At 29.7% G+C, this 21,327-nt stretch overlaps 2 protein-coding genes across 4 annotated transcripts; one reads left to right on the top strand and one right to left on the bottom strand.

The window, feature by feature from the left end:
* Positions 1–9,085: 9,085 nt before the first annotated feature.
* Positions 9,086–13,300, top strand: FPPS1 (farnesyl pyrophosphate synthase). The gene is made up of 12 exons (NM_001247139.2): positions 9,086–9,228; positions 10,405–10,429; positions 10,543–10,658; positions 10,788–10,874; positions 10,985–11,101; positions 11,195–11,283; positions 11,376–11,427; positions 11,853–11,948; positions 12,463–12,507; positions 12,618–12,707; positions 12,796–12,867; positions 12,976–13,300. Exons 1-12 carry the CDS (start codon positions 9,118–9,120, stop codon positions 13,102–13,104), a joined length of 1,029 nt encoding a protein of 342 aa, NP_001234068.1. The 5' UTR covers positions 9,086–9,117; the 3' UTR covers positions 13,105–13,300.
* Positions 13,301–13,704: 404 nt separating this feature from the next.
* Positions 13,705–16,769, bottom strand: LOC101249334 (nucleotide-sugar uncharacterized transporter 2). Of its 3 annotated transcripts, XM_026028565.2 has the most exons (8): positions 16,308–16,436; positions 16,170–16,240; positions 15,358–15,509; positions 15,003–15,211; positions 14,830–14,923; positions 14,557–14,723; positions 14,297–14,467; positions 13,705–14,220 (listed from the first exon to the last, which is right to left on the bottom strand). In XM_026028565.2, exons 3-8 carry the CDS (start codon positions 15,412–15,414, stop codon positions 13,932–13,934), a joined length of 987 nt encoding a protein of 328 aa, XP_025884350.1. In that variant the 5' UTR covers positions 15,415–15,509; positions 16,170–16,240; positions 16,308–16,436; the 3' UTR covers positions 13,705–13,931. The 3 variants fall into 3 exon arrangements, with proteins under 3 accessions (XP_025884350.1, XP_004251941.1, XP_069148398.1); XM_004251893.5 differs by lacking the exon at positions 16,170–16,240 and having other exon boundaries at positions 16,308–16,769; XM_069292297.1 differs by lacking the exon at positions 16,170–16,240 and having other exon boundaries at positions 14,297–14,477; positions 16,308–16,644.
* Positions 16,770–21,327: the final 4,558 nt, after the last annotated feature.

Below are 21,327 nucleotides of genomic sequence, written 5' to 3'. Positions count from 1 at the left end.
TAATTTCAATTCTACCTATTTTAGGTTTATTATTATTGACTCGTTTATTATCTGAATAACTACTGAATTTCATATTGATCCGTCCAACTTCGTCCATCTAAAAATTTGGGTTAAATACGCCTAGTTGATCAATGAAAAATACTGTCAAAGAAAATAATTAAAAATACACTAACATTTTGTTAAGATATATAATTATAACAAAAGAAACAATAGTTGGTACCTACACAAAATTATTATAATAAAACCTTCGAAAATTAAATATTTTGTTATTATAAATCTTAAAATAAGAAATGTATTTTATTAAAAATCTTAAGAAAAATATTTGAAGCTTCTCATAGTCTGAGGCTAGATTGCCAGTGTCAAAGAAAATGTATGTCCTTAAAAAAATTTCATTAAGTAAAGTACATTTTCTGGGATTATTAGATGTTGGATTTTGAGGATTTTTTAATATTATATTTAAGTGCATATTTATAATTCTCAATTTGACAATGTCAAGTGCTAAAATCTTAGTGCAACATTTTCATTAATCCATCAGGCATGATTGGGCACACTATTAGTTAGTGCCTTAGTGGTAATAATTTCCCCATATATATCTCTTATAATCACTAAGTCATTATTCACTCTTTATTTTAATAATTCTGATAACCTATAAGGTATTCGTTTATCTAACTTATTATTTTCATAATCTTCTTATTCATTGTCAAATTATTATTTTTTTGCTAGTAGTGATGATCTTCTTTTGTATTTAAAACAAGAAGAAATGTATATGAGAAATAATGAGAAGTTTAGAGTAATGTTAGTGTAGTGAAAGAGAGAGCTGAAAGAAAGAAAAAAGAAAGAAAAATTGTTTTGACTTTTCAACTAATTCATTATAGAAGAAATTATATGTTGAAGGAAGGTGTTTATTTTGTAGAGCTTTGAACTCTTCAACTAATCAGGAGTTGCTTGAGTTGTATAACGTTGTTGGTATCTAGTATTTTGAGGGGGACAAGTCAAGAGTGATATCATTGATTTGTTGTAGATTACGTTGCAGTGGACTTGTATTTCCTTAAAAAGAGCGAGATATTCGCTACTCATTTTGAATATTTATTTATTCATTTTTGTTTATTTTATTTTCAACAGTAATTTATTGTATTTGTTGTATATTACACCAATAATTTTAAGGAGATTCAATATTTATTACAGTTTGAAAAAGTATGAACATCAAGATAGGAGATGTCAACTTCTGCTCAATATCGCTCACTTCAAGAGATTGAAGAGAGATGTACATGTAAAGTATTTCTCTACTTGCTCAATTCAACGAAGAAAAAGTAAAAAAAATGTTTTACTTAATATTTTTCATGAATAAAGTAAAATTATTTTTCATTAAAAAAATGATATTTAAATTCTTAAAATAGTGGGAGTTCTAAAAATCATTGTCAAATTGTGATTTTTACTTTCGAAAAATGCTTAAAAAGGGTATTACAAATGGATATATTTTTCTTGGAATAAATGACTTATTACCGTTTTAATATAATTTGGTGATTTGGCTCTAACATAAGTAATATCAAAGAAACTATGAAAAACATGTAGTAGCCATTTGGTATGAAACATTTGAGTGAGATGAATTTCATTTTAAATGCAAAAAATCATTAAGTATGTGATTTAGTTTTTCTTATCAAGTCACATTATGTTACAGTATTGATGAAATACAATTTTGTTGGTTGTGTGAATTTTGCAATTTTTTTTATTCACTTGTTGTTGGGTTATATAGCAAGACTTAATGAAAAATGGAAAAAAATGAAAAGGGAAGAATTTGAAAAGTTCTCTTATGCTTTAGTAAAAAGGTATTTCTCTTTCATTCGTGGTGGAAAGAAAAATAAAAGTGCTTAAATAGAGAAACACTTTTATTAGTTGTTAAACGGGTTGGAAAAGATGGACACCCCTCTTGTCGTCGTCGTCGCTCACTCGCTCGCTCGGCTTCAGCTTTAGATTTGAAAAATGATTGACAAACTATTTTTTTGACAAAGTTTGTTTTATTTTTTTTATTAATTAAATTAAATTAAATGACCAAAAATGTTTCAATTATTTACTTAGTTAACCGAAATATTCCGATCCAACTTGGATCAGCGCGACCTATTTTATTTAAAACATTGTCGTTGGAGATAAATGTTCTGAAAGGTTGCAACTTTCAAGAACAATTATAACCGTTTGAAAGGTTGTAAACTTTGTGGAATGGTCGTGTGGATTCTGAAAGGTTAACCCTTTCGAAATTAGTTCCTCTTGGCTATAAATACTCGTAATTCTTCAGACTTTTTACTTATGAAAATTTCTAATTTCTTGTTCTTCTGCAGAAATTTTCTTCTTGTACTTTATTACCGTTGAGTGGCTCGATGATATTATCGTTTTGGTATTAATACACTGGTGATTGAAATCATTCAATCCTGGGAGGACATATTCCAAATCAAACCTCGAATACTAGAGGGAAATAATTTCTGTAAGGGGACAATGTGCATTCGGTGGGCTTAATCTTCTTTCCATTCAGTTTTTTCGAATTTTGGTACGATTTTAAAAATTTTAGTTTTGTGAGTTAATTTATGTTCTCTAGTTCTTCATTGGTTCATTAAATATTGATAATTTTGTGTTTATGCTAAGTTTGTTGTAATCAGTAGTACTATTTTAAACACTTATTGTGTATCACTTGTATGAAAATTGTGCGCCAAAGAAAAATAGGAATTCGCTAGCCTAATAAAACTGTAAGATATGTGACTGACAACTTTGCTTTGCGTTCGTAGTAAAAGTACTTAACAGGTAAAAATACACCAAATGAGAGAATTTTGTGTCATTTGTTGAAACGAGAAAAACAAATAATATGCATACAACCATTAACTCATTATTCACTCTTTATTATATCTTTATGCTTTGTAGCTTTTGTAATTTAAAAGCCATTTATTTACTCAATTTAATATTTCATAATCTTTCTACTCATTCATATCTGAAAGAATTTCTTTTTTATAAGTAGCGAAGACCTTCTTTTGTGTTAGAACAATAAGAAATATACGAGACAGGCTTGCTAAAGCTAAAAACGGAACTTAGCTTCTCACTGACTACATCAAAGCGAAATCCTCAACTTCAAATACAATGCGAGCTGGAACGGGATTGTCTTAGCTACTGTGGTGTACATATGCCAGGAATCGGAAATAATGAAAGTGAAGCGTAAGAGAAAGTTGAGATAAAGAAAAATATTTTTAAGTCTTCAACTAATTCACTATACAAAAGAGAAAAATAATATATTGATGATATATGTTCTTTTTTTGGAGTTTTGGAGTCTTTATCTAATTCAAAATTACTTGACTTATATAACATTGTTGAGTTGTTGTACTCTAGAGGGCACAATTCAAGAGTGATACTACTGGATCGGTGAGATAATGCCGCAATGAGCTTGAATCTTCTTAAAGAGGGCGAGATTTCTACATTTTAACTTGAATATTTATTTATTCATTTTATTTTCGAATATAGTTTATTGGTATATTATACCAACTTTAGAGCAAACCAAAAACAAAACAATAAAAAAATGAAAAGACATAAAGAAGTGTGTTTCAATTTTATCTCAGTATCGACGTGACATACAATATTAGTGGCTTAGCCACCCTTAACCAAAAAATTATGTTATATATATATTTTTTAAATTCTACATTTAAAGAATATACTATAGTTGGACACTTTAGACAAAAACTATGCCATTGACGCAGCAACAATAAATATCCATTTAAAAAAAATAATTTTAAATTTAAATCCTAAATAACACAATATTTTTTTAAAAAATATTTTTCTATTTTCAATATATTGAAAATAAGAAATAAAAATATATTTTAAAAAATAATAAATAAACAGAAAAAATAATGTATTATTATTAAAGGCTATTCAAATTGTTGTTATTTCTCATGAAATGAAGTCAAAGCTTATAACGTCAAAAACGATATAATATGTACGACCACTTAAAATATTTTGAAAACGATTGAATAATCATTTTATTTAGAAAAAAGTGACCAATTTTTTCTAAACAACGCTTTGGCCAACTTCTCACAAAGTCAAACTAGGTCAGTTGCACTACCACTTACACTAATTAACTATTAGTTAGTTCATTTCCCATTTTAAAATTTGAATTTTTTAAAATAATATTTTAAACATTTATTTAACTTGGAAAAATTCAAATTTTGTGGATGAAAATTTCAAAAACATGAATTTGAAATTTATTTCTAAAGACAAAAATGTTATAATTTAATCTAAAATCTATAACCAAACAGAATTTTCGAAGATAATTTTTAAAAATTTATAATCAAATATTATTTATTATTTGATAGAGTGTATAAAAATAATACAAGATAAAAAGTATTAATAATATTTGCATTAGTTTTATATATATATATATATATATATATACACACACGCATATCATGGTTTGATATATTAAAAATATCATACATAACATAAATGTGAAGATTCTCAATTATAATAAAAAACATGTAATTTTTTTTGAGAAATAATAATCTTTAACTATATTAATACATGCATCAGGCTTTACTAAAAATTATATTATAATATCTAAAACTCTATTATTATATCAATAATAACCACCTTTAATATGCAACAAAATATATAATTAATATAAATATTATTTTTATTTATACACTCTATCCAATGATCCGCGATAATAAAGTCCAAAAAAAGGTCACATGACTTATTTGTCATGTGGCAATCCAAATAAGAGTAGGTGGTGGATAATTGTGCTTGCGAAACTCGTGACACCAATGTAATTAATATTGGCACCCCCATCTATATATTATATTAAATAAGAAAATCAAGTCGATATTGATGGCTTCAACTTCGATTGTTATCTTAAATAATTAAATATTTTATGGTACATTTCAATCCCCTATATTCTTGGCACCTTATAGATGCATTCACTATTTTAATTCTATTAATTCTGTCACATATTATTATCACTATTTAATAAGTTCATCTCTTTTGACACCATTTTCTTACATATGTATAGATTTATTTCTTTTACTTGTAAATATTTTTAAATTTATGATAGTTATTAGTTACTTGGTTCATTGTTTACTTATATTCTTTTTTCATTTTTTTTAATATTGATTATTTATTTTTCTAAATTATTTTTAATATTTAATACTAAACATTATTTAATGAAAATATTATGATAAATTAGTCATGTTTATTATCTTTTTTTAATAAATGTGTCAAATTTAAATATAACAAGTAAAAAAAAAGTTATTTGTTACTTAATTATTGTGTATTATATTTAACTTATATTGTTGCTTTATATTCGCTAAATGATTCTAATAGCAATTGTTATATATATATATATATATATATATATATATATATATATATTAAATCATTATTTATATAAAATTTTATATTTATAAAATATGATGGATTTATTTTTAAGTTTATATCAAAATTAAATAATTTAATCCTTGGACTATGACCTTGTAATAAAAAAATGAAAGTCAATACATGAATGTATTTTTAGTTTGGTCTCATTTCATATATGTCTTTCAACACGAGTGATGAGTCCTATGTAGCTTAATACATATAGGACACCATGAATAACACAAATTATGATGTATGATGTCATGTATGACGTATGTGTCTATTGTTTAATTTTATCCATGTTTAAGTGCTACTTATGCATATTTAAAATTAAAGAATATAAATATAAAATAAAATTAAATTAAAAAACATATTTATATATTACGCCAAAATAAATAAAAAATTATAATATATAAATTTAAGATATAAATACATCTCCTAAAAATATTTCCCATAATATACATCGAATTCGAAATAAACTAATAGGAAAGCCGGCGGTGCTTTATCTTATTAGCTCACCAATTGCCAAATACAATAAGTTTTCTTTATTAATTATTATTTCCTTTTCTCTAAGTCTCCAAATTAGAGGAAATGCTTTTGTATGTATTCTATACGTAAATCTAAATAAATTTTACTTTATCAAAATTTCATAAGAACAATGCTAGAAATCACAAAATTTACAGTTAATTAATAACATTAATAAATTGTTTCGAAAATTATTATTTAAACAAATTTGCTTGATATGTTAAATTATAATAGTGATATATAAAATGAAAACAAGAGTTCTTATTTATCAAAAAGCAAAATTGAATGTTAATTAACCTCCCGTTTGATAGTAAATGTTGAAACTGAAATTTGAGTTTTTAAAATGGAAAAGGCTTAAAAATACTCCTTAACTATTCGAAATAGTTCATATATATTCTTAAACTTTATTTCGATTCAAAACTACCCTTCCCGTCATACTATTGGGTCAAAAGTATCCTTCTTATTAACGAAAGTTGTTAAATGTCACGTGGATGCCATATGAATGCCACATTGCATTTCAATAGGATTCCACTGCCATGTAGACTAAATATAAAAGGTCAAAAATACCCTTAAACTATCTGAAATAGCTCATATTTATCCTTAAACTACATTTCGGCTCAAAACTATCCTTACCGTCAAACTATTGAATCAAAAGTACCCTTCTTATCAACAGAAGTTGTTAAATGTCACGTGGATGCCACATTGCATGCCAATAAGGTTCCACTGCCACATAGACCAAATCCCTAAATCCTAATTACTTCCCCCCTCATTTCATTATTTTAGAAATGATATATTCACCCGTTCTCCCTCATTTCGCGGCTAGAATTTCATACTTTTCTTTGTGGCTGGGTTTCAAAGTGGATATTCATGCTTGTAGGTTTTATTATGTTTACGATTTCAAAGCATGATAGTTAGGATTTCACAACTTTCCCCTAATATCGCAGCTAAGGCTTTGTAGCTTTCTTCGGGGCTGAGTTTCAATGTGGATATTCATGGTTGTAGGTTAGTAAATATTTTTTCTTATTTTATTACGTTTACAATTTCAAAGTATGATAGTTAGAATTTCACAACTTTTCCGTCATTTCGCGGCCAAGGTTTCATAACTTTTTTCGGATCTAAGTTTCAAAGTGCATTTTCGTGGTTGTAAGCACAATAAGATGAGAAAAAAGTTTACTAACCTATAACCACGAATATTCACTTTGAAACCCAGGATGAAGAAAACTATGAAACCTTAGCCGCGAAATGAGGGAGAAGGGGTGAAATCGTTTCTGAAAAATAATGAAATGAGGGGAAAATGAGTAATTAAGATTTAGGGATTTAGTCAATGTGGCACATGTGGAATTAACAACTTCCGCCAATAAGAAAGTCACTTTTGACCCAATAGTTTGACGGGAAGGGTAGTTTTGAGTCGAAATATAGTTTAAGGGTAAGTATTCGTTATTTCGGATAGTTTAAGGGTACTTTTGACCTTTTTCCTTTTAGTCTATGTGGCAGTGGAAATCTATTGGGTGCCATGTGGCATTCATGTGGCATCCACATAGCATTTAACAATTTCCGTTAATTAGAAGAGAACTTTTGACCCAATAATTTGTCGGGAAGGATAGTTTTGAGCTAAAATATAATTTAAGGGTATATCTAAACTATTTCAGATAGTTTAAGGATACTTTTTACCCTTTACCGTTTTAAGAATTGTGTTTTTAAAAATTTAAATCAGACATATATTTTACTTGAAAAAAACTAAAATTTTAGAAATGAAAGTCACGAAAACTGGTGTGAATCCATTTTAAAAACTTAACAATATTTAGATTTCTAACATATGATTAAATTTTTATAATCAAAACAAATATTAAAAAATAATATTTTAAAAACTACTTTTCATAATTTAAGATTTTGTGAAGGTAAGTCTCAAACCGAATCCATTTTTAAAATCTAGTCAAATTTCATTATTAGACAAATATTCAAAAATAAACTTTTAAATTTACTTTTTAAAATTTATGTCAAACGCTAGCTAAATAGTGAAGATTTTACTTATAATAACAAAATGAGGAAAAAATAATTAAATTTTAATCAAAACAAATATTTAAAATTTACTTTCCAAACTTAATTGTGAAGTTTTCCTATAATAACGAAATGAGGAAAAAATAGTTAATTTTTAATCAAAACAAATATTTAAACCTTACTTACCAAAATTTAATATTTTGTGAATGTAAATCTCAAAATTGATCTAAATTTAATTTCAAAAGTCAGAAAATATTCAACTTTCCAAAATCTAACCAAATTTCACTATTAAACAAATTTGCAAAAGTGTAATTAAATTTTATAATCAAAATAAATAAAAATATATTTTTTTAAAAAATTACTTTCCAAAATTCAATTTTCGTGATTTTGTAAATGTAAGTCTCAAAACTAGCCTCAAGTTTATTTTTAAAAAAATTTGGTCGAATTTCACAATTAGAAAAAACATCCAAAAATACTTTCCAAAAATCTACTTTTCGACATCTATATCAAAACGCTAGCTTAATAGTGAAGTTTTTATCTATAATAACAAAATGAGGAAAACATAATTAATTTTTAATCAAAACAAATATCTAAAATTTACTTTCCAAAATTTAATATTTTGTGAATGTAAGATCAGTAAACTGATCCAAATTTAATTCCTAAAAGTCAGAAAATATTTAACTTTCCAAAATCTAACCAAATTTCACCATTAAACAAATTTCAAAAAGTATGATTAAATTATATAATTATAATAAATAAAAACAATTTTTTTAAAAATTACATTCCAAAATTCAATTTTCCTGATTTTGTTAATGTAAGTCTCGAAACTAGCCTCAAGTCTATTCTTTTTTAAAAAAAATTTGATCAAATTTCACAATTAGAAAAACTCTCCAAAAATCTACTTTCCATTATCTATGTCAAAAACGCTAGCTTAACAACGAAGTTTATTTTATTATAACAAAAGAGGAAAAATAAATAAATTTTTAATAAATAAATAATTTTTTTTTTTTAATAAAAAAAAGACCATGTGAGTTAGTGAGTGAGAGTGAGTGGTGGCTGGCGCCTGCTGTTGTTTTATGACTTAATAATAATTCATAAAAATACTGCGCTTGTTTTTTTTTCCCCATATAAATAACAACTTCCTTAGTGCTTAACGAACCTCAGATCTCTTCCTTCTCTGTTTATATATACATAAACTTTTTTTTTTCTCTGTCAAAAATGGCTGATCTGAAGAAGAAATTTTTGGATGTGTACTCTGTTCTTAAATCTGATCTGTTAGAAGACACAGCTTTTGAATTTACAGATGATTCTCGTAAATGGGTCGACAAGGTTTTTTGCTCTTTTTTTTTTTTTGTTTATATATTCTGAATGTGTAGATCCACTTGTTGCATTGCATGTGTTAAGTTTCTATTGATGAATCTTGTTTTAATTTAACCATTTACTAAGTTTTTTTTTGCCTTTTTTTGATATTCTTGTTTGTATCGTTCTTTATCTTTTTGCTATCATCTCCTTTAAAAACGAGGTAAGGTCTCCGTATAGTCTAGTTTTAATGGGTTTGTTGTTGTAGATATCATTTCCACTTTAACACAGAGTTTTAAAAAGTAAAAAGATTGCGTTTAAGGGTGTGGCTAGTGGTAGTGCTAAGGTCTGTGTATAATTTAATTCGGATAGGGTTATTTGGTACCTGTTGTGGGTAGGAGGTGACAAGTATCTCGTGAATTTAGTCGAGGTGCGTGAAATCTGGTTTAGACACCATGGTCGTATAAAAAAAGTAGAATGGATTTTAAATCATGTGGTTTCAAGTTGAAAATAGGTTGAATTTTAATAAAATGTTTGTTAATATTATGGTCTTAAACATGTTGCTTTATATGTTAAGTTGAAGTTAAAGAGTTGAAATGAAGGGAAGATGTATTCTTTTGGAAACAACTAAAAAGGGAAAGTAAATGGATGAATTGAAATGAAGGAAATAGTAGTTTGCATATTGGTTTATTGATAAAAGTGATTTTTTTGTGTATTGTTGATTGCTTAATATTCATTATTGTCTTTGATACTTTAAAAGTTAGACCTTACTAGTGATCTGCTTGTAACACTTGTTAGGAAGAACAAAAAAAAAATTGTGGTGGAGTTGATTGACATGAGTCAAAATAATGATTGAAAAGTTTATATCTGCTTTCATTCATATCTTCCAACAAATGGAATTTGGGTGAAAAAGAAACTCTCTTTTGTATGATATAATGAACAGAGAATGAATACATAAAGACATGTCTATGAGTTCAACATGGATTATCTTCTGCTGTACCTTATGATGTAAACTAGTTGGTTTTTCTTGTGTATATAACTTTTTGTTAGTTTAGTACTGTTGATGTGGTAATTTGTGTCATCCTTATAGTTCTTGAATTTTGTGGATACCCTCGACTCTCAGCTTCTTTTCACTTTCATCTTTCGGAGTTTCTCAAATTTTCGAACAGTCTATATTTAACTGATGTTTTTTATGATTTGCTTCAGATGCTGGACTACAATGTACCTGGAGGTAGGAAATGATTTCTACTTATTAACTATTCTAAAATTGTGTAATACTTTTACAATCTTTGATTACTCGAGAATATCTTCCAGCAACTTTATAATGATGTATTCTCTGTGCAGGGAAGCTGAACCGAGGACTATCTGTTATTGACAGCCTTAGTTTGTTGAAAGATGGAAAAGAATTAACCGCTGATGAAATCTTTAAAGCATCTGCTCTTGGCTGGTGCATTGAATGGGTATGCAAAATAATCACTTCTTTTCAAAATCTGGGGCTTAAGCTGAATTCCTTAGTGACCCCAATACATTTAGCTTTAGTTTCGATTTTCTTCTTTTCAAGTGTGTAACTAGAGCAATGTGTGTTGCAGCTTCAAGCATACTTCCTTGTTCTTGATGATATAATGGATGGATCTCATACACGTCGAGGTCAACCATGCTGGTACAACTTAGAAAAGGTGTGGGCCTACACAGGGGTTACTGTTTGTTCCTCTTTGTGCTTTCATGTGCAATACCTACTGGTCATTCTCTTTTACTGAGTCATTTTTTGTTTCAATACTTCTTATAGGTTGGGATGATTGCTATTAATGATGGCATTCTTCTTCGCAACCACATCACCAGAATTCTGAAGAAGTACTTCAGGCCAGAGTCTTATTATGTTGATCTTCTAGATTTGTTTAACGAGGTAGGATTTTTTCAAAGAAAAAGGCCTTCGAATTAAACCTAATATATATAATGCTGAAGTTTTCTCTTTTGCTTTGTGGAAATAATCTGACAGGTAGAGTTCCAGACTGCCTCTGGACAAATGATAGATTTGATCACAACACTTGTAGGAGAGAAAGATTTATCAAAGTACTCATTGTCTATGTAAGGGGACTTTCTCAAGACTAGTGTGTAATTTTTCTGCTTGCACAATATTTCTTGCATGGTTTAACTTTATAATGATGTGTTACATGCAGTCATCGCCGGATTGTCCAGTATAAAACTGCCTATTATTCATTTTACCTCCCAGTGAGTACAAAACTTCCTTTCAATTGAGTTAACAGCTTATTGTACTATTTTGAGAATCATTGCATGTCCATTATGTTTCTTCACACTTGCTTCCCGCTTCCTTTTATTTTGAAAATGGGAAACCATTATCCTTGTTGATCTGAGGTTGATTTTCTCTTAAAAACATTTCAAAGTTCAGAATCTTCTTCGAATTATATTAACTATATGCAACTGCTGGGAAGGCATAGCGGAGCCTCTTATTTTGATGTTGACCTGAGTTAAACTTAAGCAACACTATTCCATTGTTGCAAATCAGATGCTGCTTGTTTTGTATTTAACTATTCTGGTCCTTTTAGTAAAGTTGCCTCTTCAGAATTATAGTATGTGCTTCAAAGTTTAATTTGCATATAAGCTACATCCTGAGTACTCACGGTTAAGATCTCCAGGTGGCATGTGCACTTCTTATGGTAGGAGAGAATCTTGACAAGCATGTTGATGTCAAGAAAATTCTTATTGACATGGGAATCTACTTTCAAGTTCAGGTGAGAATTATAACCACTCCTTAATAGCTTCCATTGTGTATATAGTTACACATTTATATTCGAAGAATCGTTTCAATTCAAAATTGAGAATGAGGAAAAAGTGGACATTCACCATGAAACAAAAGGGAAACTATCTTCTTTTTCTCAACCAAAATTATGCTTTTGAAGTTAAACAGCTGTAATCCGACCTTGCATCTCATAGAGAAATGGAAAGAGCACATCAAAAGCAAAGAAGATAATTCCCTAAATTAGCCTACTTTCAAATCATAAAAGAATGTGGTCTTTTTTAAGTAGTATGAGAAACATCGTAGAGACAAAAGTCACATGTGGTCAAACTGTGAAAAGAATTTTGTACATGGCCAACAGTGTGATGTATGTGGTCTTGGACATGCCTTTTGAAAACTCCATCTTATTAGGTTTCCGATATGCCCAAGAACCATAGACAGAACTCAGTTTCACAACGTTTGTGCTTTCATGCAACAGATTCTGACTAGTAGCTCTCTTGACTTTGTAGGATGATTATCTGGACTGCTTTGCTGACCCAGAGGTGCTGGGCAAGGTATGCTGTAAAGGAAGCTCATAGTTACAAAGCTCCTTTAATATTAATCAGAGAGCTATTTTAACTTGAAAAAAATTTAGAAATCTTATAGTGACCTCTTTTGCTATCAGATTGGCACTGATATTCAGGACTTTAAGTGCTCTTGGTTGGTAGTTAAAGCTCTAGAACTATGCAACGAGGAGCAAAAGAAGATATTATTTGTAAGCTCGAAATTTGTTATCCCTCGGTTAATTTCTATCATGATTTTGTTCTATTTGAAGATGCTAATTAGAAGAGCTTGTTTTGCAGGAGAACTATGGAAAAGATAACGCTGCTTGTATTGCTAAAATAAAGGCACTCTATAATGATCTCAAACTTGAGGTATTCCACTTCCCCTCCCCCCTCCCGAGATAAATCAAAAATTCTGTATAATCATTGCAATCATCTAGTTCTTCAGCTTTTAATCTATTTTTCTTCTGAATTTTGTAGGAAGTATTTCTGGAATACGAGAAGACGTCCTATGAAAAATTGACCACTTCTATTGCAGCTCATCCAAGCAAAGCAGTACAGGCAGTGCTGCTATCATTCTTGGGAAAGATTTATAAGAGGCAGAAGTAGGATATAAAATAATGAATGAACTTCATTCTCCCATTGGGAATGAGATGTCTGTATTTCATGCATTTTTCTGTTTTTTTTTCTTCTATTTTAGTTTGGAGTACTGATGATGGATTGTTATTTTTTTTCAAGACATGGAAACTCTTATCCTTTTTCACCTTTAATAAACAGTAGAAAAGTCCAATGAAATCTTTCAGTATTCTGCTTTGTCCTTGTTGTTTGATTGCCTTCAACTCATTGCTTAAAGTGCTGGGAATGAGGGGTGTTACTCAAAAAATCCCTCCCTAGGTTGTTTGAAAAGCCTTTGAACCCTTGATGAAATTTAAGATTTTGAATTTGTGTTAATTTAACATATTAAGCTTGAGCTCATGATGAAAACTTGAGCATTGTCTAGTTTCGTAGCGGAATAGGTTGATGCTTTGGACATGTTTCCCTGCAGCATTTGGCTTGTAGTTGCCAGTCGTACGACTTGTGTTACTCGTTATTAGTAGTGCTTCAGTTATCGCGTTGGTTGGTTATGGCTATTGCTCTTCTTTCTTGTAGCAAGTCTTTCAGAAATTACCTCTCAATCATTACATCATTTAAGTTGGATAACTTTTGCAATTCTCATTATGCTAAACAACCAAACTTTCTAATCCTTGAGCATCTGTTACAATAGACATAATGCTGGTGTGTTGCAATGCAGAAATTTACACATTATGATAATCAATTAAAGTGGATCAACAAGCTGCTTTGCTTAGCAGCACGACACTTGTATTGCTCTCCCACAACCCTGTTTTCACAGTAAAAAAATAGATCTAACTTATGTACCAACAAAAAAAGGAGTAAACTTAGACGACAGCAGGAGTTTGGTCTGGAGGTGTGTATCTGGAGTTGTCATCATCTTCAGTACTCTTGAGTTTTTGAGGAGGTAAACTATGCTTTGGGAGTTGATCACTCGCCTTTTCTCTCGATTCCTTTAAGCTGAGGGATGTGTATACTGTCATTCCACCAAGAGCTGTAACGGCACCACATATACTCGTCCACCCTGGATCTGAGCTAAACAGGAAATATCCTCCTAGTAGGATCACACAAGTCTTGAATTGTCCTAAAACAACGTGTGACGTTGCTGATGTAGCTCTGCATCAATAATTACAGTTCCTCTTAACGAATTTTCAAAAAAACAAGTCCGGAGCTCATATTAGAAGACTCTTACCCAAGTGCTAAAGCTCCAGACCATTGCAAGAGGAAACCAAGTAAGGCTGAGATGAGAATAGCACTCGTATTGTTGATGTCCCACTTGAAAGATAGCACTCCTGGAGGGTCTAGCAAAGGCGACAGTGGTACCAAGAAGAAAATTGTCACTGGAGTCGTCCTCCACATCAACCTGCATAAAACTTAGGTCTTCAGCATATTTGTAGCTCAGAGTCACTGGATATCATATGAAAAGTAAACGAAAAAGGAAGCATTTCCTACGCAAGAGCAGTCCAATTTGTTTGTTGTTGGAGATTTGACCAAAGAATTTTGTTTACACCGCTTGGAACAATCCATGCTAGTGCAATACAAGCCCCAAAGAAATTAAATTCCAAGTCCGTGACAGTTGCAACTGCAACGCCTACTGACACGACAGCCAGAGCCAGAACCTGCATCATTGTTTGAACTTAAAAACAAGCAAATTCGAGAATGATGTAATTCGTAAAGGTCTATATTATTTATACATATAATTAGGTAATGGTTCATGTAACTAACTTTGTGAAAGGATACTTTCTTCTTGAAAAGAAAGAACTCTGCAATGACAATGGTTGGAGTAACCGCAATTTTAGCCATCTGATAGAAACCCACACTGCACGAGTCAGCTAGTTAGGAAAAGAGAAGTTGCCACAAGGTTTGGACTTGGAGAAAAGGTTTACAAATACGGTAACCTGTTATGACTCAGACTAGCATTGGCAAGGCCAGAGGCAAAAGCCATCACAACACCCAACGAAAAGAGTGAAGAAAATGGTGTTGTTCTAGCAGGAGGAGCAGCTGGAAGCAATGACAAAGCCTTGAAGATGGCGAGTAATATCCAAGAACAGCAGTAATGAATGAGCGTTAGGAAAATGGGAAATTTAAATCCAACTCTTCCCATGACCTGCAAACCACATTTGCAAGTTTAGAAGCCGATAATTTTTTTCACCATTCACCAGGTCATGTCAAAACAGTTAAAGACTCATTTTTTTTGGTGTTACATATATTGCAACCATCAAAAGATGGAAAATGTAGGAACGAAAGCCATACGAGTTTGTTTCCCAATATTATTCCAACAGCAACCATGAAATTGAAGGTCATTGCCATAACTGGACCACAGAATCGCTGTTGTTGACGCTTGGCTCCTTCTGATGTTCGAAGCTCATTGTAGAGAGAACCTCTGAGCTCTTCCAGTGCCCTACCTGGTTTATAATAGGGCAAAAGTATTAGCTGCGAATCGAGGCAAAAGTACAAGTTGATCTAAATAACAGCTAAATTATGTATAGAAGTACTTCTAAGTGGAGAGATATTATTGTTCAAGGCATGCCGCACATGTGTCGGATTCTCTAAAGATACATTACTTTTGGAGAATTTGGCACGCTTGACATTTCTGAAGAGTCCGAGCAACATAGAGTTCTAGGTAATGCCTATTTCCCCACATGCTGAAGAGCAGTCAAAAAGCAGAAATCCTACAAGGTGTCTATAAATGCAGAGGAACCGAGGCGGATGCAGCATATATACTACGGGTTCACCTGAACTCACTATTTTAGACTATGCGTACATCTTTTTCATTGAGAATAACTTAAGTATTTGGTTTGAAAACAAGTTATCATAGGCTTAAATATGCTACTATTAGTTATCTTAATATTTAGAAAATGTTTGGACATATAATATGCATGTTTACAAGAATAAACTCCAAAATTATTAAAGGGTATAAAAAGAATTCTACATAACAGAACTAATAACCTCAAGTAAGAAGTTAAAACCCTGGACCCACGAAGAATTCTTAATGGTAATTTATAAACTGCTGATTAATACAATAAATTTTGCAGCAAAGAATGAGATTGCATTAATAAACTCACCCTCAGAACAAACAGATTTATCAAATCCCAGTTGAGAATGTGTGCAGAATAAGAATCAATTTTTTGAAAACCTAAAACCCCTGAAAATTAACCATAAGAGAAAACTAATAGTCTGAAAATCAATAAAATATGTTTCACCTGCTTCACCAGCATCGCTATCTTTTCTCTTGATAAACCTTCTACCTCCATTCCCAAACAAATAATCCAGAAGACCCATAACCAACAATTTCTTACAAAATGCTCGAGTATGGGTTAATTAGAATGAAAAGAATTTCAAAATCTAACGAATTGTAGTTGCAAAAGGAATGTAAAAAGAGTGTAGAAAAAGCAGGACACATATTGACATGTTTTTAAGGTATCATTATTTTGAGTAAAATTTAAGTGTCATAGCCTACTCAATATCTTTTACGAATGTCACAAATATATTAATGTAACAAGAAGAGGATGAAGAAATGAATGTTTGAGAAGAAAGGCCATCAAAAATTGAACAAACTAATGCGTAAACCAAGCCAGAATCACGGATCTAAAAAATTTCTCCAAATGAGGTAACATTTTTCATATTCAGAAAGTTTCTTTTTTATTTGGCTTTTTTTATTGTCTACCTCAAAATTAGGGATGATTTGTTTTTGTAAATAGTAACTTTTACCATAAATCTTTGTTTACTTTTTACTCCCAAAACTAGGGATGATTTGTTTTCGTAAATAGTAACTTTTACCATAAATCTTTGTTTAGTTTTTACTCCCAAGAAATATTTATTTTTACCTAGTTATTTTCTTATATTTACTTAAGGAGTTGTATGATATTAATATAAAACAAGTCGTATCCGTATATTAGACTAATATTTGGTAGGTACTGAAGAAAAAAAACTATAATTAATACGATATTTGGTGGGTGAATGAAAAATTATTCATATATAAATTTTTGACCAAACTAAGTCATTATTTAAACCAATTCACCAAAATAATATGTTTTTAATTTTTTTTACAAAACCAGTATAAACGTATTTTTGAGTAACGTTTTAGGGTGTTTTTATTTTAAAAATTCAACGGATAGATACTGACGGAGTTGACGACGTTAAATGAATAAATGTACTCCTGAATAATGTTTTACACTTAAAACGTTACTCAGGAGTACGTTTATTGAGAATCCAGTTACGGGTCACTGTATCCAATCTTGCAAATGCGGACTTAAATCCTGAAAATTTAAAACGTTACTTAACGTTTTACACCTAAAACCCCCCATCTTTATGTGTTTAGCTGATTAGAGATGGAAGTATAACCCCCCCGTCTTAGCAATATTCAAACATATGTTCAGTAAATGATTTAATCTACGCAGGTGCTATAAGATTTCATGTAACTATATATATTTATGGTATGAGATGAGTTTTATGTTGCGGTTTGTGGTATAAGATTTTATGGATGGATGTGGATGAGATGAGATGAGTAGCTACAAGTTGTAGTCCCTTTGCATTTTGTGTTAATGTCTCAATTATAACAACTGTTGTCCAGTAGCAACATGTTTTATTACTCAGAAAACTTTTTAATTATCAATAAGAACAGTAGCAACACATCATGCATATTTCAATTATTTTGTACTTGGTTTGTGTTTTCCAGTGGTTATGGAAAGCAATTTTGCTAAGATGGGGGGTTATGCTTCCACCACCTCTAATCAGCAAAAAGATATAAATTTTGCAATTTTTGTAATTATCTATTTGGTTATTTGATCATTCATATAGTTTGTAAATTTTATCTTATTATAACCATTGGGAGGTATCAATCTTTCTCTAATCTTGTATTAGTTGTGTACTTGACAAAAAATAGGAGCACGATGCTTATTATTCACACTAGAAAACTCACCTGAAGGGAAAATTTATACACTAACGACATCATTGCAAATGATTAACGAGTAACGTTATTCTGAATAACGTTTTAGGTGTAAAATGTTGATTTGACTCTACATTTGCAAGATTGAATTTAGTGGACCGTGATTGGATTCTCAATAAACATACTTCTGACTAACGTTTTAGGTGTAAAACGTTACTCAGGAGTACGTTTATTCATTTAGCGTCGTCAGCTCCGTCAGTTTTTGTCCGTTGAATTTTAAAAATAAAAATATCCTAAAACGTTACTCAGAAATACGTTTATACTAGTTTTGTAAAAAAAATTAAAAACATATTATTTTGGTGAATTAGTTTAAATAATGGCTTAGTTTGGTTTAAATCCCGTAATATTTGGTAAGTACTGAAGAAAAAAAACTATTAAGGCATATAATTAATACGATATTTGGTGGGTGAATGAAAAATTATTCATATATAAATTTAATTTGAGGTTAACATTTTTTAAATTAGCATAATTAGTAGTACATGTATAAATTATAAGAAAATTTATGTATTATTTATGCGGAATAGAAGGCGGAACAATAACTAATACATGGACAAAAAATTGAAATGACAATATTACTCTTTACCACTCCCACTTAGACTACTTTCTTCTTCTACATAATTAAAGAGATCTTTTAATTTAAATACAAAGTTAAAAGAAGAAAGTGGTATAATTGTAAAGAAATGTTTTAATTTAAAAAATATATAATTATACTATTTTTTAATATAATAGCCAACATCCAAAGAATAGTTTATGCATGAATAAATTTGGCATGTTTAAACCCTGTATAACTAATATTTATATAATCAATATCCACATAACCTATATTACACAATTAATATTTGTATAACTAACATTCATATTACTAATATATGCATAACGAATATTTGTACTATCTATTTTGTTTTGGAAAACTTATAAATAAAAAAATAAATTATTTTGTTATATTTTTATTAGTGATCTTCATTTTTACAATTTACACCCGCAAACTTTGATTTAAAAATCTACCTCTCTACTTTAACTTTGAGAAATAATCATTTTCCCTTTTTATCCTATGTAAAATTTATGTTACTCCTGTCATTTTTAATACTTCATCTATGTAACATTTGTTTTTAATTTTATATGCTTAATTTGTTATTATTGAACCAGTATTTATAGATTTTTTAAAATTAAGTTAATAACATTATATATGGAATACTTCTTTTATAAGTTTATTGCAAATTTTAATATACATTTTTCTGATTGTTATTTTAATATTACATATGTATAAAAGTCTTAAGATCATACTTGTTTAAATTTTACTTATTTCGTGTTTCTTTTAACTTGACTATAATCAGAGGCGAGTCTACCCTAGAGCAAGGGTTATCAAGCAATACCTTTTTATTAGAAAATTACATTGTATATATAGATCAAAATATAATTTAATAAATATATATTATATACGTAAGTGTTGATACAAGTTACTTGAAGCTTTAATATAGTTGTTAAGGGGTTGCAAAACTTGTAAGAGATTTTATGTTCTATTCTTGATAAGGAGTGTTTGATTTGTATAAAGTTAAACAATTTATTAATGATATTTATGCCCTGTAACTTATGAATGTGCATAAGTAGGCATATAAATTTGTATAAATTTAAACAGGTGAAGGCATAGAAATTGAAGAGTATAGATGAGATGAGATATATATTTATATAGTTATGCTTATATCTTATTCTTTATTATTTACGTTGATAAACGAATTTTAATTGTCGTTAATGAATCTTTTTAAGAATTATACTTTAAATTTTATTTATAATATATAAATAAATAGATAATCTCTTACGAAATTGTTATCAAATATATCTTTAATTTTATTAGTTATTTTTTTTAGTTTATCATATCATTATAATCACACTATAAATTCCGTTAAAACCTAAAAGTAATAACAGTTTTTTATTCCGTTCATTTGTTTCAGTATAGAACAACATTAAACTATATAATATTTGTTTCTTTTTGGATGAAATATAGAAAATTTGTTATAAAGATTATGAAGTATACAAAGGAAGTGAATAATATCAGAAAGAACATATAGAAACCCTTCTGATTCAACGGATTGTATGACGTTAGGACTAAATCTCACCTCTTAGTTTACTTATTACTATTATTCCCTTATAAGTTATATAAATCTACGAAATCCCTCATTTTTCTCTTAAATAAAAAATGTCATTAATGTATTCGATCCTCTTTTTAATGTATCGGCACATGTATCCGACCCTCTTTTTAATGTATCAGCACTTTGATTTTTTGGTCATTAATATATCCGGACCCTCCATTAATGTATCCGATCGTCCATTAATGTATCCAACCCTCTATTTAATGTATCGACGCATGTATCCGATCCTTTTTTTTTTTATGTATCAATGCTTTGATTTTTTGGCCATTAATATATCGGACCCCCCATTAATGTATCCGACCCTCTTTTTTTTGTATCACTGCATATATCCGATCCTCTTTTTAATGTATCAGCGGTTTGATTTTTTTTGCCATTAATGTATCTGGATCTCCACTAATGTGTCCGTTTGAGGGATTCTATAATTATAAACTTTTAAGGAATAGATTGTAATTTTACCTTAAAAATATGTTATTTCTGTAAGGCATAATACATAAATGTGCCCTTTAACTTGGCTTCAAATCACATTTATGCCCTTCAACTTTGGATGTGCACAAATATGCACTTAAACTTGTATAAAGTTAAACAAATAGACACACATGTCATTTTTTGTCCTACGTGGTATTACCATGTAGGACTCGTGTTTATTTATTTAAAAGCTGAATAGTTAAAGTGCCTAATTGTGCATTATGAAAGTTGGAGGTCAAAGTTAAAATTTAAAGCCAAGTATAGGGTCCAATATATGTATTAGCCTTTCTGTAATTTGCCCTTTTACAATTATTTGAGATATCTTGGTTGGTTCTGTTTTGGGTAGAACAGCAAAGCTGCCCTGTAAGAGTGAGTCCCCATTTGATGCATAAGTGAGAGCTTGTGAATTCTATGTGAAAATGGAGTTGGAGAAGAAGGTTTAATAATATCTTTTTGGAAAGTAAAACAAATCTTGAAGCACACATTTTTAATTGAATGAACACAAATGGTTTCTTTTAGGTGCAGGGCACACCAGCAATAGAAAAAAGGATGATTTATTCCCTTCTCGTCAAGACCATGGAGAGTACGTGTGTAAATTAGAAACCTTTTTCGTGAACACTTGTATTGAATTCACCAAAGATTATGCTTCATCACGAACTTGTG

Source organism: Solanum lycopersicum, chromosome 12, assembly GCF_036512215.1.
Source record: "Solanum lycopersicum chromosome 12, SLM_r2.1".
Classification (NCBI taxonomy): domain Eukaryota; kingdom Viridiplantae; phylum Streptophyta; class Magnoliopsida; order Solanales; family Solanaceae; genus Solanum; species Solanum lycopersicum.
This window is presented reverse-complemented; position numbering and strand designations above follow the sequence as displayed.